Raw genomic sequence first — 17,926 nt, 5'->3', positions numbered from 1 at the left:
GCGGGCCGGGCGGGACAGGCCGCCCTGGGCAACAGGTAGCGGCCGGAGCTGGGGACGCGGGGACGCGGGGCCGTGGCCCAGGCCCCGAGCCACGGGCGCCTCTTCGTGGGGGGAGTAGCAAGGCTTGGTGACCGTCCGCGCGAGAGGCCCCGGCCGGACAGGGGCCCGCGGCGCTGCCCTTGGCCTGGACGGGGCCATGGCCACAGTGGGAGGGGACAGAGGGTCTTGCTGCTTTTTCTTCTCCCCGGCGTACTGTGCCCACTCCGGGAGGGAGGTCAGAGCGTCCATGTGCTTAACGGGAAACAGGAAGGAGTGGCTCTGAGAGTCTGCCCCGGCCCCCCAAGGGTAAGGCTCCCAAACCGTTATGGGGTGTGTGTGTGTAGCGGGGGAGCCTGGTGAAACTGGTTTCCTCTGCCACAGCTTGCGAATCACGGGCCCGTAGGCTCTCTAGCAAGTAGTTAATTGCAGGTGTGTGGCAGGAATCTTTGGCCTGAGCTTGGGGGTTTCTCTTTCACCCCAAGCCAGGCTTCTGGCGTCCAGACCTGGTCTCAGCCACCCGAGTGTCCAGGCCCAGCATTGGGGCGGGGTTCTGAGTTGTGGATCCTGAGTTGTGGAGCGAGACCCTCTTGCCAGAAAATCAATCAAGGATAGCATCCAGCAGGCAGTCACTCCCACATCTGTTAGGTCACTGTCCCATACTGCAGTCCAGGTGACTGGGCCTGAGTGTGGGTGGCTGACTGCACTTGCGTTGGGGCTCCCGGGGGTAAGGACTTGTCAGCAGCCTCATCCCTCAGGGCTGGCCCTAATCATACAGTGACCTAAACAGACGCTGTTCTAAAGAGAGTCCCTTGTGTCCCTTGGTGCCCCACAGTCCACTCCCTTCACCGGGGCCTCTGGCCAGCTTTCCCCTGGGAGGAAAGGCCTTCTCTTTCCCCTGTCACTGGCCAGAGGCTGGCTGATCCTTTACTGTGCCCTTCAGCCCTGTACCCCGCAACCCCCTCTTCAACCTGCCAGCCTCTGCTTACTCCTGGGTGCTGTAGGCTCATGCAGTGTTGGGTGTGTTGGGGCCTCTGATGGGGCTGCCCAGACAAGCTAGTTTTGGGGCCCATCCTGCAGCCTGGAGCAGTGAGTGACACCTCTTCTTGGCTTCGTCCATTTGCTTGCAGCCTTCCAGTTCATGACCTCTTGCTGTTGCTGCCTGTAAAGTTTTCAACAAGGAAGACTATTCAGGTCGCCTGCCACTTCTTTTTTTGTAGTTCCTCAGGCTACAGTGGCACCCGGGAGCCCGTGAGACCCTCTGTCACTCTCTCCTCCCTTGCCGATTCTGTTTTATTTTCCTCAGTTTTTCCTCCAAGCTCTAAGAGCCAGTGGGACTGTTATCAGGAGTCTGTGAGATCCCTTTCTGACAGACTCAGACTTCTGCCCTCCCTGCCTTCTGGGTCTACAATCTCCCATGGAGACCCTCTGCCCCTTTTCATGCATCTGTGAGGGTCTGGGAGGGGTCAGTCAGAGTTGGGGTAAAGGGTGTGGACCAGGCTGAGCCAGCTCAAGTTCGTGGTAATCCAATGCCCACGAAATCCCTGCTCCGCTGGCCGTGCTCCAGCCTGTGCCTCGGAAAGCGGAAAGCGGTGCCTGTGTCTCTGAGGCAGGTGTGTGTGTGTGTGTGTGTGTGTGTGTGTGACAGAATCTGAGAGATGCACACACACCTCGCCCCGCCATTGTCTCTTTTGGGGGGGGGGCGGAGTAAATTCTGTGATTGGAAAAATATCTGTAGGTGTGATTTTTCTCTACCAGAAAAGCAAGAAACTGCCCTGAGGGCCGAGGGGGCCTGGAGAAGCAGGTCGGCTCCCTGTCGCCAGTCACAGCCTTTTGTTCGCAGAGCCCTCGGTGTGCGGTGCCAAGCAGCCACCATGGCCCCTGGGCGGTTGTTGGTTCTATGGGCTGTGTGAGCCATCGGCTGGGAGCCCGGTGTCTTCCCTTCCCCCACGTTGACTCGAGTCCCGACCTGCTGAATCTGGTGACCCTCCCCGCTGGGCCAGGGGGCGGGGACTGGGACTGGGTAGCGCTCCTGTGCTAATGGAAGGCCTGGGCAGCAAGGGAAGGCTGTGGTCACAGAAAGCCTGAGACCCAGGTGCGAGAGAGCCCCCGTTAATCTGGCCGCCTGACACACCCCGCTGTGTCCTCACAGCTCGCACCCCCCTCCCGCTCTCCCCGTCCTGGGTTCAGGGAGTCGCACTATCCAGGCTCGCCCTGGATGCCTCTGCCTCCCTCCCCAGCTCCTCGCCTTCTTTGTGGGAGCAAAGACTGGCGTCAGGCACTCCTGGGCCCAGGAGTCGGGGCGGGGGTCTCCGCCTGCCCCTCCGGGATCCCAGCCAGCCCTCTGAACCCTTAATCCTCAAAAGATCCCCGTTAGGAGAAACGTCCCGCCGGTTTCTACTGACCAGGGGTGGGATGGGCCCAGCGTCCGAGGCCTGTCTGTGCCCTTGGCCTTAGATCTCACCAGAGGGCTAGTTGGGTTCCAAGAGCCATAGCCCTCAGGTGACTGGGTCAGGTATATGCCCACCTCCCATCCAGCTAAGCGAAAAGGTGGGCAGGGAAAGCCAGAGGGACTGCCACCTGTGGTCCAACCTGTTCCTTGTCTACTGCATTTTCTACCACTTTCTGTAGGAAAAGTGTGTGTGTGCACACACATGTGCGCTTGTGTGGGGAAAGTTCCACTGTGCATCATTGTTTAATTTTGTTCACTTCAAAAGACTTCCATCTCTTTAACTGATTAAATATTTATTCTGGCGAAGGTAGAAGGGGAAGGGGCAATGCCCTCCTGAGCCGAGGCCCGGAATGCGCGTGGGTGGGGGAATGGGGGCTTGGGGGAAGGTAGAGCTAAAGCTCCTTTGTCAGTGCTGACCTCTGATTTCATCCAAGAGAGCAGTGACCAGGAGTGGGGACAAGAGGGTAAAGTCCTTGAGCTGGAATACTGACCCGTGACAGGCTGAGAGGGATTTCGCAAGTGCTTCTGTGCTGGGTGGGGGCGGAGCTGTGGGAGGAGGGGCCGAGGACCAGCCCGGCCCAGTTCAGCTGCGGGCTATCTGATCAGCCTCGTGCCAGGGCCACCCACTGGTCTCCAGCGCACAACAGAGGACAATCTCCCCACTCTCTCCTCCCTGGTGACAGAGGCGGGGCACGACCACCTGCCTTTTGTGTCAGCTCTTAGTTCCACGGCCAGCCTGAAGACCATCAGCTCGCCTCCCTCCTGGGAGGATGCAGGAGTGGGGAGCCTGCGAAGCCCTGCCCTGTCATCTGCTGCATTCACTGATGGGTCCCAGGACTGCCAGGTGGTGTGCTGGTTCCAGTGCCACCGACTCTTCAGGCGCATCTTACTGCTCTCAGCTCCAAGCAGCTGCTGTCCCCTCATGAGCCACAGACCATTCCCTCCCTCATTCGGGCATCCAAGTGGTCACTACCCCTCTGTGGATCCTTTCTGTTCAGTGGAGGAAGGGGGGACGGGCGGGGAAAGCAGCTGAGCTGGGGGTATTTGTGACAGGTGTTCCCCTGCAGACTAGGATTTGATTTTCTGGATGAGCCTTCGAGATAGCCCTTACTTCCACCAGGTGTCTCGGTCTGCTGTCTCGGTCTGCTGTCCCCCAACCCCCATCAGCAGCCTTGCCTCATTTTGGTGCCTTAGGGCTCTCTTGCCCTGTGTGCAGTATTAGGTGGCTTGGCATGGATGTTCACCTTGTGTGCAAAAGTTTGCTGTCTGCCGATTGTCCTAGAGCTCAGCTTCATTTGGGGACATAATTTTGCTTTACTCTGGCTTCTTCATTTTCCCTAGGGTGCCTGCTGCCTAGATGGGCTGTCGGGGGAAGTGGAGGGGTTTGCTCAGCCCTGCAGTCTGCTTTTGAGCTTCCTGGGCTGAGAAGTTTGCCTAGTTGCTTGGCTAGGGGACTAGTGGCCGGAAAGTCATCGGGAAGGGAGGGTGCCTCTGACCTTACTCAGGTTGTTGGCTACAGCTTTTTGGGCCAGACCGTGCTGGATAGCGAAATGACAGGAGACTTGAGGTTCTTAATGCTAGGGAATCAGGACTTCGGGGGGCGCGAGCATCCCATTCAGTTGCAGTAAATAGCAAATGTCAGAACTGGAAAACCACCATATTACAGATGAGGAAACTGCTGCGTCCAAGGCCACATGACCAGGACCTGAGCCCGGGGCTGAGTCTCTGCCATCTGCTCCTTTTGTTGCTTGTGAAAACTGTCGTCTGTCTCGCTGTCCCCTTTGATGCCCTCTCCCTTTCCCCCCGCCCCCACTCAGGATGCTCCAGACCTTGTACGACTACTTCTGGTGGGAACGGCTGTGGCTGCCTGTGAACTTAACCTGGGCTGATCTAGAAGACCGAGATGGACGTGTCTACGCCAAAGCCTCAGACCTCTATATCACACTACCCCTGGCCCTGCTCTTCCTCATCATTCGATACTTCTTTGAGCTGTGAGCATACCATCCTACCTCCATGCCTTCCCTGGTGGCCAGCCCCAGTTTCTTGCACTTCAAGTGTCTCTTCCCGTTTAATTGGTCTTGGACCCTGGTGTTCTGGCCACCCAGGTCCCTGCCTACTATGTGTCCCCCCACTGAAGGCAGCATTGTCTTCCTGAGGACCCAGCACCCCCAGGCCCTTTCCGTCAATGGTTATTTGTTCTCACCCTCCTCCCCGCCTGGTCACTCGTGAACACAGGCAGCTTTGTCAGCTGTGGGCAGCCCAAGGAGGCCGGAGAGAGGGTTGCCGGGAAACTGAGGCCCTCCGAGGGACTGAGGTGGTTCAGGAGAGCCAGACGCCTCTCACTCATGTCCCTTCCCCAGTTATGTGGCCACACCACTGGCTGCCCTCCTGAACGTGAAGGAGAAAACTCGACTGCGGGCAGCCCCCAACCCCACCCTGGAGCATTTCTACCTGACCAGCGGCAAGCATCCCAAACAGGTACCGCTGCAGGCTGGCTCAGGAGCGGGGAAGGGGAGACCTGGGTCGGGATGCCGCTCCGGTGGCTAAGTCGAGGAGGCAGTGGTGCTGACGTGGGCCATTCCCGGGGAGGGCGGGCGGGCGCCGCCGAGTTCTGGGCGAGCTGTGACGGGCCCCGTCGCTGCACACAGGCCGAGGTGGAGCTGCTGTCCAGGCAGAGCGGGCTCTCCGGCCGCCAGGTGGAGCGCTGGTTCCGCCGCCGCCGCAACCAGGACCGGCCCAGTCTCCTCAAGAAGTTCCGAGAAGCCAGGTGGGGAGGCCAAGGCACGAGAAGCTGGGGGCAGAGGGAGGTTTGGGGTGCCGTGCTGGGAGTGGGGGGGCAGTGGCTGTGCGCAGGGTGAGATCTCATTCAAGAGGGAGGAATTGGGATCGTCCTGATGTTCCCAAGGGGTCTGGTTCTTGGGGCGGTTGGAGGGCTGCTCCCGTCCCCCCCATTCTCCTGGCCACTTCCGCTTCCTCTTCCAGCTGGAGATTCACATTTTACCTGATTGCTTTCATCGCCGGCATGGCTGTCATTGTGGATGTGAGTGGGGATTACAGGGAGGCGGGAGGTGGTTCTCTGGCAAGGCGGGGGAGGCCATAGAATTTGGGCTCCTCTTTTAACCTGTCACCATCTCTCTGCAGAAACCCTGGTTCTATGACCTGAGGAAGGTTTGGGAGGGCTATCCCATACAGGTAGGATGGGGTCCTGACTTCCTTCCATGGGGGTGACTAATGGAATCGATGTAGGACAGGACTAGGACACACACCCCTTGTGAAGAGAGGACCCTGGGAATACGTGGCAGAAGGGACGGGTGTCGTGGCGTTGAACCACCTCAGCGGCCAGATGGGCTGGGCTTGGAGAGGCGAGACCCTTGGGTCCAGTCGCTCCGGCCTCTTATGTCCTGCGCCCCCGTTGCAGAGCATGATCCCCTCCCAGTACTGGTACTACATGATCGAACTTTCTTTCTACTGGTCCCTGCTCTTCAGCATCGCCTCTGATGTCAAGCGAAAGGTGGGTCAAGGGCCTGTGCCATTAAGCCCAGAAGCCCAAATAGAGTTCTGTGAACAGCCTCCCTCTGATTTTGTGACGCTTTGGATGGAACCGTGGGACATGGGGAACAGAAGGCCTGGGGGAGGAAGAAGGAGTAGCAGGGGCTGGGGACAGGAAGAAGTCCTGGAGCCTACGTCTTTGCTGCAGGACTTCAAGGAACAGATCATCCACCACGTGGCCACCATCATCCTCATCAGCTTCTCCTGGTTCGCCAACTACATCCGGGCAGGGACTCTCATCATGGCGCTGCATGACTCTTCCGACTACCTGCTAGAGGTCAGGCTTTCTGGGCATTTCTTCAGACCCGGAGCCCCTGGTACAGGTTCTCCTGTCTCTCTGTCCTTCTCTGAGGGGTGGGGCGGGGCGGGGTGGGGCGTGTGACGTTCCTGGGACCGGGCACAGGGCGTGTGGTAGCGGGTGTATGTCTGAGCGTGCAGACGGGGGCTGTCTGTGCAGTCAGCCAAGATGTTTAACTACGCGGGATGGAAAAACACCTGCAACAACATCTTCATCGTCTTCGCCGTCGTCTTCATCATCACCCGACTGGTCATCCTGCCCTTCTGGTGAGTGGGCGGCCAGACTGTGCTCCTCTCCTCGTGAAATCAGGAGTCCTGCCTCCTCCCCAGCCCCTTCCTTTCCGTACTGACAATCCTGTCCCTCCCTTCCGGGCCCCAGGATCCTGCACTGCACCGTGGTGTACCCACTGGAGCTCTACCCCGCCTTCTTCGGCTATTACTTCTTCAATTCCATGATGGGAGTGCTGCAGGCGCTGCACATCTTCTGGGCCTACCTCATCTTGCGCATGGCCCACAAGTTCATAACTGGAAAGGTGAGGGTGCTGTCCCTGTTACGTGGGCCTGGCTGGCCCTCAACTCTAGACTGCCCACACCGCCCGCCACCGGCAAGCAACCCTCCCTCTAAACCTTGGGGCCCTGGGCGTGACTGGAACAAGCCCGTGCAGAGGCCGCCCTTAGGGCTCCTGTGGACATCGAATAACCCTTCATCTCAACCCTTCTCGCTTTCCACAGCAGGTAGAGGACGAACGCAGTGACCGGGAAGAAACAGAGAGCTCCGAGGGGGAGGAGCCTGCGGCTGGGGGTGGAGCAAAGAGCCGGCCCCTAGCCAATGGCCACCCCATCCTCAACAACCACCATCCTAAGAATGACTGAGCATTGTCCCTGCGCTCCGCTCAGATTAATGCGTAAAGCCAAGGAACTACCCCACCCTCCCCACAGGGTCACTAAGCTCTGGAGAGAAAGGAAGAGAGCCAGAGGAGAGTTCTCCTCTGCGCCCCCATCCTCCCCGCTTGTCACCCAGTTGCCTTTCAACCAAACCCTAACCAGCCTGCCCCCTGGTCTCTACCTGGGGAGCCTGGTTACACCCTTTGTTAGAAGGGGGATGGTCTCATTTTCCGAGTTGTCCTTTCCATCGCTTTCAAGCCCCCTCCTCAGCTCTGGGCACGGGGTTCACAACTCACATTCCTCACACTTCGGAATCTGGCCGTTTGCCTTTGACTCCCTGACCTCCAGAGCCAGGGTTGTGCCTTACTGTTCCACCTGTGGGCCTCTTTCTGCCAAAGCTGGACCAAGGCTCACCTTTCCAAGCTCCCTAACTTGGACCAGAAACCAAAGTTTTCCCTCCTAAGATGCAAGTGAATTGAGTGCAGGAAGGGGCACATGACCCTTGCCCTGCCTCTGCCAAAAACGGGGGTGGGGGGCACCACACTGGGGACTGCGTGGACAGTCTGTGTTACTTCTCTGCCAGCTGTCCCTGCAGTCACAGGTCCAAGATCTTACTGCCTCCTTTCTCTGGCCTCTTCCCCTAGGCTAGCTGGTTTGGAGTAGAATGGCAATTAGTTCTAATTTCTTTTTATTTATTAAACATTTGGGGTTTTGGTTTTAAAGCCAGAATTACAGCTAGCACCTGACATTTTAGCAGAGGGACCACGTCAGACCAAAATGTACTGTTAATGGTTTTTTTAATTAAAATATATTAAAGATTAAGTAAAAGATGGCAACATGTTTCTGCAACTATTAGGAATTGAGACGGGGGTGGTAAACTAAGCAAAGTAAGGTAGTCTTCCGCATGGTCACATAACAGTTTTAAATTTCACATGGCAAATAAGAAAGAGCAAAGGTAGAGAAAGTATAAGATTAATGACAGCTGCCCACTGGGGAGGATGGGCGGGGAGGGGGGGACAGATCTCTCACTGAAAGACCCAGAACTGGGAATGTGGGGGCTGAGGGAAAGAAAACCAAACCACAACCTTAGTCTTAGCATCTTGTTGAAAGACTTTCAAGAAACAATACAAACCAGGGGTAGTAAACACACAGCCCTCTTTCCAGAACAGTCGGTTAGATGCATGAACACTTGAACAAAGGAGTCGGAAGGGAGGGATGAGCCACGAGGACTGAGGGATGTCAGGCCCAGGTTAGAGCAGTGGCCCCTCCCCGCCCCCTAGTGCCTGAGGGGGACGAGGGACCCTGCCTGCTAGCACCACGTGGAAGGGGTCTTCTGATCCAGAACCCCGACTCCTGTGAGCCAGGAGCTGGGGCAGTAGCCTGGAGACTTGGGGCCCAGAGTTCAACAGTCAGGAAGACCCAGGTCCTGAGGCCAGGGCAGCTCAGGAAGGGAGCAGTGAGGAGCGAGTCTGTGCCCTAGAGCAGACGCCCTCTGCACTCGATGGCCCCACAGCAGCAGAGCAGCTCCTTGCCTTCCACGCTGCCCACCTCGTAGTTGTAGTCCCAAGTAAGTTCTGTCCCAGCCCGGATTCTCCTACAGGGGAAGACAAGGGTGGACTGTGGTGGGGACAGCAGATACCGCAGCTGCCTGGGCTTAGTGTGCAGGCGGAGCTGGATCGTGCAGGGAGGAGGGGCCCAGGGACTTCCAGTTGTCTTCGTCCCTTCCCCATGCTGGGCTGCTTTTCCTACCCAACCATCCCCTTTCCTGGCTCCCTCTTACTTGCTGGCAAAGAAGGCCACCCAGGGGAAGCGAAGGTCGTGTGTATCCACGAAGACATTCTGGACAAACAGGTTGGGGCTGCAACTGTGCTGTAGGTTTAAGGACAGGGCCAATAAGAACCAAGAAAACAATCTGGCTTTGTGGCGTCAGTGAGAGTTGGACAACAATAATGCCATCTGATCCCTATCATAGCAGAGAGATTTTGTAAGAAAGCTACCTTTTTAAGATCCTTAGAGATCAAGAATTTATAACAAGGTGAGTTTATATAGTCGTGTTAAAAGCACTAAAAATGTGAGGACCATGGAATAACCCGGTGTCTAGAGGTGAGGGAAAGGGGTCTCACGTTGAGGTAGCGGCCCAGGTTGCCTTCGAGCTTGGCGTCGATGATGTAGCAAGACTCCTCCCCGTCGTAGAACTGGCGTGTGTTCTTACGAACGGGGGCGCTTTCCCCCTTCTCCACGGACGCCATGTTGGTTGACTTAATGGCGATCCCATGGGTCGACTTAAGAGCAAACCCTCGTGTTGATTTCACTGCCACCTGGCGCTTCATTGGACCTGGACAGGAAGGGGAACAGGGTTAGGACCCCTCAACGCATGACTGGATATGCTACCCCCGTTTCGTGTGCCCGCTGCAACTCAGGAATAACCAGCTGAGACTGTCAGTGGCCGTTTGTCGCAGCAGAGTTAGAGCTGCTGGAGAAGGGAGCTGAGGGAAGAGAAGGGGACAGGAAAGGAGAGGACGGGGCCGCGTCGCACAGTATCCCAGCCCAGCTGGGAGCCAGGGAGCCCTCCCAGAGACCTGTCGACTCTTAGGGTCTCAATCTTCCCCCTGCTTCTTTAGCTTCCTTTAAAAATCCTCGACCCCAACTTTGCTATGGCTCCTGCTATCACCCCGAATCCTTCCCGACTACCGGACATGTTCTTCTTGTCCTCAAAGTCGTCGCCTTCAGAGCCGGAAGAGATGGTCTGGATGTCGTCGCTGTCGACCGCTGTGGCTGCAGTCTGACCGGCAGCGGGCTTCCGGCTGGCGCCGCTGTCTCCCTCACTTTCTGTGCTGCTGGACAGCGTCAGCACATCCTGGGGAGGTGGAGGGGTCAGAGGATGGAAGGGGAGCAAACGGAGAGGGCCCCTCTGCGCCCTTGCTTTTAGTCAGGCAGAAGGGGGCTGAGGCTACGGCAAGGGGGAGGGGCAGGCGCTGGACGAAGGAAAACGAGGCAGGAAGCAGAGGCCAAAACAGCAAGAACAGCTTTGGCAGTAATTATGGTGACGGGCCTGACGAGGGGGGAAGACGTTCCTTCACTCGGACCCCGAAGAGAACAGATGTCGGGGGGCGGCCACTCACATCGGCATGGGGCTGAGCTGAGGCCAGCAGGCGTCGGCTCTGGTGCATACTCGTCTTACTCGGTGGGCGCCGAAGGCCTTCCGTCTTCATGGGAGAAGGATTGTAACCGTAGTTCCGAGCGCTCTCCATAACGCTGGCGGGAGGAATGAGAGGGGTCAGGTTACTGGCTGTTTCTCTGGCTGCTTCTGTAGGCTTGAGGTGAGCAGGCGGGTTTGGAAAACGGGTCAAAAGGAGGAACTTACACTGACATCTTGTTTCGGTCATCAGGGTCCTGGAAGAGAGCGCAAGTGAAGGGTTAAGCGTGTTTGTGGTCCTAGGCAGCGAATCTAACACTTAGACTTCATCTCAAATGACCTCCACAGACATTAGCCAGTGCAAGGCGCACTCTGAGGTGTGCGTGCAACTTGACAGCAACGCCCCTCTGCTCATCGGCAGACCCCCTGGGAGAGGTCTTCGACCTTCCCGACAGTAGAGCATAAAAGGTTCACAGAAACACCGTGGGCAGCGGTCCCATGGGGACGAGGGACACGGTTCACTACCTGTGACGTGGTAAGTCTCAACATCAAAATACATTTCAAATTCTTTTTTCTCTACTCTGAAAAGAAATGGAGATAACCTGAAATAGCATTCAATTAAAAAAGCACTTAGAAATCTTTCACTATGGAATGAACCAACCCGGCAGGTTGACTTTAAAATAATTTGGTTCTTTAAACATGATGGGAAGATAATCGTGTTTGCCAGAGAAATAACCATCAAGTAAATAATCGACGCGTGAGGCCTCATGGTGAGACTGCCGCCACGTCTGCCCTCACAGCGCAGTTACACAGAAGCCACTGCTCAGAGCTTTCTGTCATCGCTTACCTCTTTCTTGGCCGGCTTGATGTCTCCCTCATCCTTGAGGCCCAGCCCTGAGGTGGAGGCCTTCTCAGCTTCCCCTCTGCCTCCCGCTGCCCGGCCTTCCCCACCTTCGCTAGTCTTGAAGGATGAATGGCTGTCGGAGTCAGCAAAGCCACCTTCGCTGACACTATTGCAGCTCAACCAGGAGGCCACCTTGTTCTTGGGTGTCTCTTCAGAGGAAGGTGGATTGCAGCCACCCATGGGGATCGCCAGAGGGACGGGAATATGTGGGGGCCCGAGGTCTGGGGGGCGCGAGTCCTTGGACGCCGTCTCAGACACTCCGTTTTCTTTTTGGCCCCGGGTCTGCCGCCGGGTGGCATAGCTGCGCCACACTGAGCTGGTGCTGAAGTCCTCGTCCTTACAGAAGTTATCATCTGAGCTATCGTCGTTGGACTCCTCGGGGTCCTCTGTGCCGCTGTTGCCATCCTCCTGGTCCTTCAGGTCTACCCCACTGCTGTCAGAGGAACAGGGGGCATCACTCTCGTATCCTTCCTTGAAGTTCTCCACGCTCTCGATGTGGTCCAGGTTGGCAAAGTACTCATCGCCCATTTCCAGGCCCTCTTTGTCTGCGAAGTCGTCTGTCAGAATTTTGCCTGGAAAGGAAGAGAATTAAAGGCCTTCCAGGGACATGAGGCTCTTTTGGAAAGAACGGGTCATTCCATCAGCACCCGGCCCACCCGCACAGAGTCAAACGCCCCCAACATGGGGTCTCACTTCTCTGGTGACACCTCCTCCTTCGTGTCTTCAGCGGGAGAGTACGGGGAGCTTACTACAGTCTTAAATCTTGCCCTTCCTGCCTTCCCATTCTTCCTCTTTGTTTAGCGAGAGCGAGCTCTCGGCTGCACTGAAGGCCCTCAGGGTGCAGTGGAGTGATGGGGCAGTGACGTGGGAGAAATGCTACCCCGCACTCTGCTGTCACGTCCCTCTGAAACCTCACATCCACGATTTCGTCTCTTGTCATTCTCATCCTTATGAAGAAGCACTTTTGTCCCTCCCTCGTCCACCCGGACAAGCACATCACTTGTCATGTTCTTAACAGAAGAAAATCCCGGCCTCTTACTCCCAGTTCCCACGTCAAGCATTTTTTCTTACGTTCAAACTTGTCTGATTCGATTCCCCACCACGTCCTAACCCAGGAAAGCAAACCTTTCATCACCAACCTGCATAAATACAGACAAAGGAGCCCTTGGCAATGTCATCCAAGCAGCGGATACCCCAGCCCTTGTTCTGCGTCTTGAACAGCTGTAGCCGAACCTGTAGTCCATGCTGCACCAACCGGTTTGTGCACATGTTTGGGTCACAATTGCAGCGTTTGTTACACTCATAAACTCTGGGAAGTTACAATAAAATCAATCAAGACATGACCACTAGAGCATCCATTAAATCCACAGAACTGTTATGACTCTTAAGGTGCCGTCATCACTTAGGCAGTGACTAAGTGAGCAGATTTACAGAACTGCCTGTGCTCTGATGCATTTGGGAATATAGCCCAAGGAAATAATTTGGAAGGGGGAAAAGTGATTTATAGATATTTATAGCACTACAGTTAGTAACAGTGAATACCAGAATGACTAACCCAGAGAAAAGCTAAACAACTATGACGTGAACACAGATTAAGAGCCACGAAAATAGGTAGATAAGCTAGGCCAACTTGTAGAAACAGACGCTTCAAATAAAGATGTGTAAGAAAAACAGAAGCCAACACAATAGATGCCAAAGGAGTCAAGAGGAGGAACTGGCGCTCAAGTTCACGGGATTCTCTTTGGTGACACTAAGTTTCATTCCTCTACTCTCAACATTTATGAAAAGGCCAAGAGCTGTGCTAGACACTGGGGACACAGCAGTGGAAAAGTTGATAAACTGTCACCTCAGGGAGCTCATCTTCTATAGCTAGTTTAAGAAATTTAATAACTATTTTTAAAGCAAACTACTTAAGTTAGTCAACATTAAAGGAGGCAGTTACAGTGAGAAAACTCATCTTTTCAGGTATCGGTGTTTCTGCTCTACCTGCCGCGCTCAGTGTTAGGACGTTACTTATTTTCCTGGCATGTAGATTAAAGGGAGAAGGTCATGTGGGGAAAGGAGCACATCCCGTGAGCTGGCGGTGGCATTAGCTGTTTCTTTCCGGCAGAGGTGTTAAGAGCGGCTTCCATTTACCGAACGACTGCTCCGTCCGGCGTTACGTCAATGCTTTACTTCCATTCTCTTAGTCTATCCTCATGTTAGGACGTTACTTATTTTCCTGGCATGTAGATTAAAGGGAGAAGGTCATGTGGGGAAAGGAGCACATCCCGTGAGCTGGCGGTGGCATTAGCTGTTTCTTTCCGGCAGAGGTGTTAAGAGCGGCTTCCATTTACCGAACGACTGCTCCGTCCGGCGTTACGTCAATGCTTTACTTCCATTCTCTTAGTCTATCCTCAAAGTAGCCCTAAAAGGTTTTTTTTTTTTTTTTTTTTTTCCAGGCACTTTAAATTCATTATTTTATTCAAACTTATTACAGTTCTACAAGAAAAATCATACTATGCCTATGTTGCAAACATTTTATATTGAGACTCAAAGATATTGTGACTGAAATTCAAAGATGTTCCCACAAATTATACAATTAAATGGCAATTGAGATTTGAACCCAGTCTACCTAACTCCACACTTTGGCTTTTTTTTTTTTTTTTTTTTTTTTTTTAACTTTAAGAAGATCATTAAAGCATAAAGTACACAGAGAAAAATAGAGACATGTCTACAGCTCAATGAATTTTCACGAAACCACCACAGAACCAGCACTGTATCAAGAAACAACTTTGTTCAGTGCCTTAAAACCCCCTTGGGGATGGGGATGGGGATGGGGGGTTGGCGCTCATATTCTCCGTTTACTGATAAAACAGGATCAGTTTGGGAGGGATGAGACCAGAATTTGGACTCAGGTTTAATCACCACTAGATGAAACTTTCTGAGTAGCTACACTGAGATCATTCACTCAAAATTTGTTTGAGTTGTTACTACGTGACAGGCACAGGGTAAGTAGTTGCTGATGATACCACGGGGAGCAAGACAGATGAGGTTCCCCACCTCATGGAGCTTAGATTCTAATGGAAAAGACAGGACAGAAACAAGTCACCAAATAGGAGACAAAAATCGTCACAGATGCTATAAAGGACACAAACAGGGTGCTCAATGAGAGAACTAAGGGAGTGAAGATGACCTAGTTTAAGAGGGACCAGGAGAGTTTTCTCTGAGGAGGTGAGACTCAAGCTGAAGGAGTTCAAGGTTAAAGAAGATAACTGCAGAGAACAGTGGAAGGAGGCCAAGAAGGGGGCACAGTAGGCGCAGAGGGCCTCGAGGTAGGCTGGCAAGCACTGTGTGACCTGGATCCAGAACTGAAGGGTATCTGTGTGGCTGGAACAGTTCTGGAGGGAGAGAGATAAGGAGCAAGATAGTACAGTGTCCTGTGACCCAAGATTAAGAGCTGGAATAAAATGCAAAGTGTAGTAGTGAAGCTCTTAGAAAGTTTTCAGCAGGGAAGCGACATTATCATTTGTGGTTATTTGAAAACGTTTTTATGAAATGTTTCAAACATATAAAAAATGTGCAATGAACACTCATCTACCACCCAGCATTATTAAGTCTATAAATGGTATTAAAAGATTCAAATGTTGCTTATTATGAAAACTAACTACTACAGTGACGCAGCTAAAGCTAGTAACTATCTTTTCCTTTGCTTGTTTTTAATACGTATTCAGCACAGATTCATCTCCTGATTTCCCCAGTGTCTCGATCTGCTCTGAACATACTTGCACACAGAAGGTTTTTTATCAAACTGTTCGTTTTCCCGAAGTATCTCCTGCAGCCGGGTCTGGCCTGCTGCCATCCTGGCTGTTCTCTACCCCAGGCACGCAGCTGTCGGCCTGGAAGCCTCCTCCCCTGCACTGTCATCTGTGGAATTCCCCTCGCCCCTCTTCTGAGTTGGATCCTGTTTCTTGAATCCATATGCCCTCCTCTCTCTTGACTTTCTCCCCTCACTTGAGTAAACATTTTCAGTAATTTTCTGCGAAGAGGAATAATGGAAATTTTCGAGGCGTTTCATACGCCTTTGGCCTCCTTTAACACTCCACTCGTAGTCTGCTCGGGTTTAGAACTCTAAGAAGTAATTTTTCCTAAGCATTCTGAAAGGATTCCTTAATTGCCATCTAGCTTCCAATTTTATTTTGAGAAGGCTGAAGTCATTTTAAATCTTTTTTTTTTTTTTGGTAATCTATTTCTTCTCTCTAGAAGCTTTTCGGATTTTCCTTTTGTCCTCAGTGTTCTGTGGGACCAGTGATCACATTTTATTACCCGGAGTTTTAGTGGGGACCTATTTTCATCCATTGTGCTGGGACCCGATTGGCTCTTTTAATTTGGAAACGCAGACCCTTCTGTTATAGGAAAACATGTGCATTATTTCACTGATGTCCTTGTCCTCTGTTCTGTTCTACTAATTATGCATCTGGAGCACTAGGCTCATCAGCACACACGATCTTATGGAACCGCTTTACTAGGTTACGTCCCAGCCCTTCACTGTCCTCTTTCCCCTGACCTGTCCTCACCCTCACATGCTGGCTGCATCTCTACTGCTCGATCTCTGGGTGCAGAGCCTGGGGCTCACTCTCAGGCCCCCTTCTCTTCTGTCACCAATACTCTCTCTAGGTGAACCCATCCAAACTTTAAATACCACCCTACGCAGCCTTTACACGTCTCGGAAACCTCACTGCCTGGGCGCTTCCACTTGGACTGCCTAACATGCATCTCAAACGTCACATGGCTAGAACAGAAGCGGAATTTCACTCCGACCTCGACTCCTCTGGTCTTCCAGCTCAGTAAAAAGCACCGACATCCACTTAGTTGCTCAAGTATACAATGTAGGAACTGTCCTGGGTTGTTTCTTTCCTCCTCTACTCTACAGTCGATCTGCCTCGTTCTGTGGCTCTACCTCCACTGCACCCCGAATCTTTCTTCCATCCCTATGGACACTTTCGTTTTAGTCCAGCCCCAGCAACCGCCCCCTCTCACTTATATCTCCTAACTGACCTTCCAAATTCTTCTTTTGCTGCTCTACAACCTATTGTCCATACAGAAGCCAACCTAATCTTCAAAAGGCAGATCGTTTGACTCCTTAAAATTCTCCAAGTTTCCTATCGCACCATGAATTTGACTACAGTTTTTATTTGATTTAAAAAGTCCTAAATAATCAGGTCTCTGCCATCTTCTCCTCTCTGAATGCATCTCACTTGCCACAGTAAATCACAATCTATTAGACACTCATACAGCTATAAAATTAAGATTACCTATGACTGCAACAGAAAATTGCTAGACACTGTATTCAGGCATTGTGTCTTTGTCTCAAAGAAAGCCCAAGGAAGAAACGTGCCTGGATTTCATAAGATTTAATTGATGAAATGCCTGTTTCGGTTATTCTATTTCTGGTTCCAATGTTTAGAATACTGGTGGTTCCTGCGAGCAGAGAAAACCAAGAACACGCCCCCCAGTCTGCGGCGCCTCGCCTCGCCCTGACCACTCACCCGGTGGGCAGACACTCTTCTAGCCTCTTGTACTGGTAGCCAGAGTTTGGGTTGATTTGGCCGCCTGGGGTGCAGGCTGTGGCCTGGATAGTTAGCTGATGACAGGCGCACTTGGACCTGTATGAGACAGAAAAGGACAGATAGAGCCATGAGACTTTCTCTAGAGGCAAGAAGTACTAAAAGGATGGCGATAAGGTAGTGAAATTTCATTTTCTTCTCTCAAACACATAAATGAGAAAGGAAAAGACGAAGTAAGATGACAGCGTGAGAAAACAGAGAGACAGAGAATGACACCGAAAGCATGGTGGAGCGAGGCGGAGGAGGAGGAGGAGACTCGGAGCAAGCAGCAAACGCGACACACACACGCAGGGTCGTGCAGGGCCGGGGCAACCCCAGTACCCCTAGCTCATAGCTTTCACGGAAGCATAAAGGCAAGCGCTCCAGCTGAGGGAGGAGGTACAAGGAGGTGAGGGAAAGGGAGCGAAATACAGATACAAGGCAGAGGCGGCGGTGAATGGCAGGGCTGGCAATACCCCTACCAACTCACTTGTCCCGGCATCCATCCTTGCAGTCACAGCCGACCAGAAATTCAGGGCCTGTGTTAATGAAAACACCCTTGCCCGGGATTCGTTCCTTGCTGTAGGCCACCTGGGGTGGGGGTGTTGTGTCAATCTCATTGACACAGGATAGGGGAACATCTTCTTTCCCATAGGTGATGTCCAAAATATAGTAGAAAGGCTTATAGGGCTGAAACTTCCGGTCCACGAGAACATACGGATCCAAACAGAACATCTCCAGGAAGAGGAAGTCACAACCAGTCTCAAAAAGGTAGCGCTCGATCTCCTGCATTGTCCGAAGACAGAGGCCACAGGGTGTCTTATAGATAACGTGAAAGCCCATCTTGCGGTTAACCCGCCGCCGGGCTGTCATCCGCCGGAAGTCATACAGGAGCGGGACTAGCAGAGGGTTCTTGCCCCGGTACTGCTCACTTAGTATGGGTCTGACTCGGGACAGACACGTATAGCTGCAGACGTGAGGTAAGTAGAAAAGCTTCTCCATGGGGGCGCGGTAGGAGGGCTCTGCCGGGGCCCGCTCTAGCATGCCATGGAAGGCTGGGAGGGCTGGGAGCGCTGGGGGAG

General features: G+C 53.3%; 2 protein-coding genes across 8 annotated transcripts in view; one reads left to right on the top strand and one right to left on the bottom strand.

Moving 5' to 3' along the window:
* CERS2 (ceramide synthase 2) overlaps positions 1-8,051 on the top strand; it is an 11,822-nt gene extending 3,771 nt beyond the window's left edge. For 4 of the 7 annotated variants that reach the window (XM_025052239.1, XM_025052240.1, XM_006919751.3 and 1 more), the window contains exons 2-11: positions 4,306-4,479; positions 4,849-4,966; positions 5,137-5,255; positions 5,471-5,528; positions 5,630-5,680; positions 5,907-5,999; positions 6,186-6,314; positions 6,495-6,601; positions 6,714-6,867; positions 7,067-8,051. In XM_025052239.1, coding sequence (XP_024908007.1) covers positions 4,307-4,479; positions 4,849-4,966; positions 5,137-5,255; positions 5,471-5,528; positions 5,630-5,680; positions 5,907-5,999; positions 6,186-6,314; positions 6,495-6,601; positions 6,714-6,867; positions 7,067-7,207 — 1,143 coding nt within the window. In that variant the 5' untranslated portion in view covers position 4,306 and the 3' untranslated portion in view covers positions 7,208-8,051. Of the gene's footprint in view, positions 1-327; positions 346-1,999; positions 2,018-3,314; positions 3,333-4,305; positions 4,480-4,848; positions 4,967-5,136; positions 5,256-5,470; positions 5,529-5,629; positions 5,681-5,906; positions 6,000-6,185; positions 6,315-6,494; positions 6,602-6,713; positions 6,868-7,066 lie in introns of those variants that run through there. The other 3 variants (XM_025052238.1, XM_025052237.1, XM_025052236.1) reach the window with 3 other exon arrangements.
* SETDB1 (SET domain bifurcated 1) overlaps positions 8,000-17,926 on the bottom strand; it is a 22,586-nt gene continuing 12,659 nt past the window's right edge. The window contains exons 14-23 of the mRNA XM_025052235.1: positions 17,335-17,904; positions 16,788-16,904; positions 12,399-12,568; positions 11,203-11,831; positions 10,584-10,612; positions 10,342-10,474; positions 9,911-10,076; positions 9,343-9,554; positions 9,000-9,088; positions 8,000-8,813 (exon numbers count right to left, since the gene is read on the bottom strand). Of these exons, the coding sequence (XP_024908003.1) occupies positions 8,696-8,813; positions 9,000-9,088; positions 9,343-9,554; positions 9,911-10,076; positions 10,342-10,474; positions 10,584-10,612; positions 11,203-11,831; positions 12,399-12,568; positions 16,788-16,904; positions 17,335-17,904 (2,233 nt within the window). The 3' untranslated portion in view covers positions 8,000-8,695. The remainder of the gene's footprint in view (positions 8,814-8,999; positions 9,089-9,342; positions 9,555-9,910; positions 10,077-10,341; positions 10,475-10,583; positions 10,613-11,202; positions 11,832-12,398; positions 12,569-16,787; positions 16,905-17,334; positions 17,905-17,926) is intronic.

The sequence above is a fragment of the Pteropus alecto genome, unplaced genomic scaffold (genome assembly GCF_000325575.1).
Source record: "Pteropus alecto unplaced genomic scaffold, ASM32557v1 scaffold106, whole genome shotgun sequence".
Taxonomy (NCBI): Eukaryota; Metazoa; Chordata; class Mammalia; order Chiroptera; family Pteropodidae; genus Pteropus; species Pteropus alecto.
The sequence above is the reverse complement of the archived record's forward strand: the minus strand, read 5'-3'. Positions and strand labels throughout refer to the sequence as shown.